This window comes from Salmo trutta, chromosome 4, assembly GCF_901001165.1.
Source record: "Salmo trutta chromosome 4, fSalTru1.1, whole genome shotgun sequence".
Classification (NCBI taxonomy): domain Eukaryota; kingdom Metazoa; phylum Chordata; class Actinopteri; order Salmoniformes; family Salmonidae; genus Salmo; species Salmo trutta.
Window position 1 is genome coordinate 60874404 of NC_042960.1, and position 6000 is coordinate 60880403.

At 42.1% G+C, this 6000-nt stretch overlaps 2 protein-coding genes across 5 annotated transcripts in view; one reads left to right on the plus strand and one right to left on the minus strand.

The window, feature by feature from the left end:
* Window positions 1-3409, plus strand: part of LOC115192766 (cadherin EGF LAG seven-pass G-type receptor 1) — a 90458-nt gene extending 87049 nt beyond the window's left edge. For all 4 annotated transcript variants that reach the window (XM_029751598.1, XM_029751595.1, XM_029751596.1 and 1 more), the window contains exons 32-35: window positions 644-787; window positions 947-1162; window positions 1541-1859; window positions 1971-3409. In XM_029751598.1, coding sequence (XP_029607458.1) covers window positions 644-787; window positions 947-1162; window positions 1541-1859; window positions 1971-1995 — 704 coding nt within the window. In that variant the 3' untranslated portion in view covers window positions 1996-3409. The remainder of the gene's footprint in view (window positions 1-643; window positions 788-946; window positions 1163-1540; window positions 1860-1970) is intronic.
* Window positions 3410-3534: 125 nt separating this feature from the next.
* LOC115192768 (gamma-crystallin M2-like) lies at window positions 3535-4583 on the minus strand. The gene is made up of 3 exons (XM_029751599.1): window positions 4498-4583; window positions 4054-4293; window positions 3535-3878 (listed from the first exon to the last, which is right to left on the minus strand). Exons 1-3 carry the CDS (start codon window positions 4528-4530, stop codon window positions 3603-3605), a joined length of 549 nt encoding a protein of 182 aa, XP_029607459.1. The 5' UTR covers window positions 4531-4583; the 3' UTR covers window positions 3535-3602.
* Window positions 4584-6000: the final 1417 nt, after the last annotated feature.

Genomic DNA, 6000 nt, shown 5'->3' on the forward strand with positions numbered 1-6000 from the left:
ACTAAACTTGCTGGCTAGCTGAACTATGCTAGTTTTAGTCCTCATTGCTAAACTTCATAAACACTGTACCCTCAACTTCAAAACTCATTTGCTAGCTATAGAGTCATGTAACTAAGAAATTTGCTGGAAAGAAACTTGAAAACTATTGTTTTGTTGAATAGTCATGGCTGGTTCGAGCTATCTGTTGTAAGACAACGGTGGTGAATTATATCATTGCTACGCAGATCCAAGTTCAGTTTTGAGATTCACCAACGTCACTAGCGTAGGGTTAGCAGGACGTTTCTGACTGGTCTTGGAACTGTGACAATGGGCAGCCTCTCCCCACTTGGTTCGATGGGATATGTAGGGATTTTGCCAACACAGCCAGATATGCAAACAGTCTTGTACCCTTAACCGTTTGTAAACTGACTATCATATTGGTTGATTAAATCAGACTTTATTAATATAATGAGTAATCTAGGAATGTCCCAAGTTAATTGACACGAGAAAATGCAAAAATAGCAACTAATCAGAGTCCTAATGAATACAATGAATGGCTAAACTATTTCCGAACACTACGGGTCCGCGGAGCACCTCCTCCTCACCACTCTATAGTTCAGAGGTCAGAGAGTAAGTTATAGCTCCTGTGTTTCCATGGTAACAGATTCAGACTCAGACAGTGAGCTCTCGGTGGATGAGCACAGCAGCTCCTATGCCTCGTCCCACTCCTCAGACAGTGATGATCACAGAGGAAGCCGTAAGCATAGGTGGAACAACGAGAGACCGTCCCAGCACAACACAGCCAAAGGTAACGGGACTCATGTTCAAACACACACACACATTTTGCATTTGCACATACACGCGCACATACACACACACACACACACACACACACACACACACACACACACACACGCCCACACACCTCATATATTTAAAAGTGTTTATTTTTCTACTGTATCTGAAGTGGATACTGTGGCCAATCACGTGAAGCCCTACTGGCCTGTGGAGCCGCCGACAGCCAGTGAGAGCGAGGAGCCCTGCGGGGTGGAGTTGCTGCGTGTGGAGACCAAGGTCAACGTGGAGCTCCACCAGGACAACAAGGTCAACAGGGAGTCCCTCTCCCAGAATGATAGTGCCCCTCCCAGCTCACCTGACTGCAACCAGACTGAGAAGAGAAGGGGTGAGCGAGCGACAGAGAGAGAAAAAGAGAGAGTCGTCACTAGCTTCCATAGCCGCAAAGTCATAAACCCTGCCCATTTCTACAAATTGTATTGTTAAATTCTATTTGAAACCTAACCCAATCTTAACCACACTACTAACCTTAGAATTAATATTTAAAAGCACTTTTTTGTAGCAAATGTTTACCTCTGTAGTTCACTACCTCTCTCAGGAATATCTCAAATGAAATATCTGATTGAATCAACATGTCAAAATTCTAATCTAGTACCTAAAATGTTATTCCTATCCAAATAAGGTGCATGTGTCTGTTTGTGTGTGTGTGTGTTTTCTTGTATGACTGACTGGGGTTTGTGCATTCACTCTCTGCGTTTGCCACCAGGCATTCTGAAAAACAAGATCACCTCCCCTCCTCCCCTGACTGACAAGAACATGAAGAATCGCCTGCGGGAGAAACTGAGTGACTACAACCCCCACCACATCTCCACCAGGACTACCCCAGTCCCCCCGTCTCCCGTCTCCTCCCATCTACGCCCTGTAATCGGAGGCAAATCCCCGCCTCGCCCGCCCGTGCCTCCGCACCTTCCGTTGTCTCCATGGGACCTGCACAATGGGGTTGTCATGACAACGATGAGGACGATGATGTCGCCATTAGTCAATGGGGTCAACGGGGTTCAAGACGCCCAAGACTCAGACTCCGAGTGAGTGTTTACGAGATATTGGTGGCCATGTTGCATTTCTAACAGATATGTTGGATAATACGTCAGTCACTTTTGACTTTAGCAACTCTCTCTGTCTCTGCCTCTCAACAGTGGTAGCAACGAAACCTCAATCTGACCTGGAGAGAATTCCAGATAGACAACCAGCTCTCAAGGCAAGAGGGGCTACAGCGCCGATACCATGCGTGCAGTTCAAAGGTCACTATGGGACCCCTAAGCTCCTATGGAGACCAGTGTTAGCCCAGACAGCTGCCTGCCTGAGAGAAAAGGGGAAGAAAGGAGAGAGCCTGAGAACTACATCTCCCAGCATGCAGCAGCTAGTTGGAAAAACAAAACAATGCACTTCACGGCACGGCTACCAAGTGGCGCTGTCTGTAGTTGTTCATTGCGGGTGGCAACTGACAGCAGGTTGGGATTGAGGACTTTTCTAGGACCAGATGTGTCATGATGTGATATTGACCTCATGAATCAGTAAGACATTCACCAAGTGCCCAGCTGTTTGCCCACAGAGACAGAAACGTCCAAAAAACAAATCAATGTATTTGGTCCGTGTAATTACTTTGTAGATATTTTGTATTTTTACTTTTTGGACTTGTTTATAGGAGAGGAATAACTAAGCCGTACATTGTAAGTAGTGTATTGTAATGTCATATTATTGGGAGAGCATGTGTAGATATGACAGTCAACAAGGTTTTTTACAGATGTTTACAAATTTGGCACATTTTAAGAAAACAAATATGCTGCCATCCGCAGCATGTAAAGTACTCTCAGTCTGAAAATACTCTACTCATAATATGATTTTGAAGTATTCAAACACTCACATAGTAATTCTAGTAATACAAAAGCCATCTTAAAATAGTAATTCTAACATAGGGAGGAGACATGTTCATCTCCGGTCTTGTCCATTCCAATTGTGTCCTGATGGTTGAATGAGGAGAACGCACTGAAATCTTAATACTTGCATTACAAGTTCCAGTAAATGGCAGAGTAATATAGAAATCAATTGCTACTCTTGAATGTTAGTAGAAAACAACGGTATGTGCCTTTTGATTGTTACCATGTTGTCTCATTGTAACCCTTTTCACATTGTGCTTCTGTGTTTGTGTAGATCCTTATATTATTCCTACACATCATCTCTGGAGATCCTATCACCAAGTGTTCAGCCAGTAACATGTCTGTACTCTGATTTTTAACTCTTTAGAATAGTATGTTGCAGTATTATTTCTGTCTGCCTCCACAGAGCATGGTGTCTAAACCCAAGGTAACCACTATTACTAGTTTTAGTACTGACCTCCCCATCCCCATTCCCCTGTTGAGCTGTAAACACCAGTGTACATGACCTAGTTATAATACTGTCATCCCTCAGTCCTCCTATTTCATGTTTATAGATGAGCCATATCTCTTTAAAGCTGATATTGTGTCAGACACTGGAATCGTTATTGTAACATACACATATTTATTTTTTGTGAAAAGACACTGGCAATCAGACTTTAGGAACACTAAAATAAACCACATTTTGATTTTCTTCCTTACTTTTTAAATTTTTTTATGTGTTTCTTGTGTCATTAAGAATTGATAGGTATATGACATATTTGTATGTTTTCAGAATGGCCTGTCAAGAGGTTTGGATAAAGGGTAAACAAGAAATGTGCAAGCATTTAGGCTTTTTTCAAACAGACATTTTATTCAATGGCTTCTCTTATTTACATCAGTAAAAAGTAATATCTAGTAACAGGACTCGTTGATACGCCTCATGCTCATGAACCTCATGCCCATGCCCATCTGGTTAAAGTTTCTGTACTCTCCAGGCCTCATGTACATCATCCTGCCTCTGTACTGGGGCTGCTCATACATGAGCCAGTGGCCGTCCATAACGTTGCAGGACATGCAGTTGTTCATGCGGTAACGATCCATGATGCTGTCACAGTCGTCCATCATCTCGTGCATCTGACCTCCAAAGTTCTCCCTCTCGTAGATCCTCATCCTGAAAGATCCTCTGTGCTGTAACATTATGAACAACATGTTTTAGGGAGAAATCAGGAACTGTAATGCAAAATGTATCATGCATGTATAGAAGATTGTAGTCATACTGACTAATGGGCATAGGTGGATGTATCAACAACAACAAAGAAGACTACGAGGTAACTAACACATCTGTGTGTGTTAGTAGGCTTACCATGGGGATCATGCGGCAGGACCTGATGTCGGTCATTCCCATCATGCGCTGGTAGTCAGAATACTCTCCCCTCTTCATGAACCACTGGTTTCCCATGTAGTTGGGACGGTCGTACACTATGAAGCAGCCACTCTCAACCCTGCAGGACTGGCAGCGGCTTAGGTAGGAGGACATGTCAGGGCAGTCGCTGCTGCACTCATAGGAACGACCCTGGAAGTTCCTGTCCTCGTAGAAGGTGATCTGAAAATAAGCAAGAATCATTAATATTCCCCATTCAAACATATAAAAACACATTGCTACATGTTAGGCCTTGCCCAATCCCACTGACTATCAGGTTTCTGGGATTAAGGTTGCCTTGTGCTCTGACACTAGAGTACTAAAGTGCACTCAGTCTAACAAGCTAGGAACATTTATATTAATAAATACACTAAATATAATACTTACTCTGCCGTTCATGTTCATGCCGGTGGAGGTCATTTTGTCTCTCTGTGCTGCTGCTGCTCTTGCTGGGGAACTGTTATCCTACTGGTTTAAAACCTTTCTTTTTATACCTGTGAACCCCATTGTACTAACCCCTGACTCAGCAACATGGAATAGAGGGCCATAGAGCACCGAGGTCTGTCCACATGTCCAGGGACACGGGTCTCTCAAAATACTTTAAAAATGCTGTTTCTCTCAGAACAAAGTAACAATGAGCCTTTGTGAAAGGGTTAACAATAGTGATGTAGTGCAGGGTAAACACCGTTAATGCACTTTTTTTTATTTTGCACGAGCGTTTACCCAAATTTTGTAGAAAAATGCATTGAAAGCATAGGGACTGTTACTTCTCTAATCCTGAACAGCGATCAGCGTTCTGCCACCTATTTTTTCACCACTACATCACTGGTTAAAGGGATAGTTCAGTCAAATAAAATGACGCATTGGTTTCCTTAACCTGTAAGCAGAATATAGACAAGGTACGACAGGAATCCATGCTTCGGTTTAGTTTCCTTGGTACTGTTTCCACATGCTAATGTTTTGGCATGTCTGGCACAAATCCCATTCAATTAATGGGACCGATATTAGAATTTTTCACACATCATGTCCAAAGCATCTGAAAGTGTCTAAACTTGTGAAGCTCAACAAAGTCACTAATGCTTTGAACATGGGTGAAAAATTCTAGTATCGGTCCCATGTCTTGAATGGGATTTGTGATTTTGTGCCACAAATGCAATTCAGCACAATTGGTAACTAACTATTTGGTTACCAGTGGTACAAATTGGTGCTTGTTTCAATGAATCTAAAATGAAGTATTTTATCCCAGTTAGTGTAGCCTAATTTAACAAAGTCTTGGGTCGTTGTCTCAATCAACACTATGGACATGGTGGCCAAATAGTAAAACAGAGAGCTCACATTAGACACTTGTAGAGAGAAAAGGGTAACATTTTTAATCAGTGTAGACCGATGGAAGGATACAAAAATCTTCACCTTTTCCTCATTTGCATTGTACCAGCAAGCATCACATAGTATCTCACACAGCATCGTAAAAAAAAAACTAAAACTTCCTAAAACTCTTGAGGAAGACTATTGGCGGAGGCTGCTTTGCTTATGAGCTCCACTGAGTAATATAATATTATCAATAGAAATAAGTGCTTTGAAGAACTTAAGCAATGTGCATTGTGATACAAAGACAGTAAAACAATATCAGCATAGTGGCTTTACATTTAATCAATCACAGCTGGTCTGTAAATCTATGACCTATGTCCAGAAACACCCCTTATATCCATAGTCCTTAGGCCTTTATGGTCACTTGTGTAGATGGCTAGGCAGAACCAATACCGTCATTGATATAACCAATCCTGTTCTTTAGGGAGTAGAGGTTGGTTTTGGACTGGGCCCATGCATACAGTATATATAACCACATAATTAGAAAAAGGGGATATCGCCTCATGGGAAAAACATTTTCCT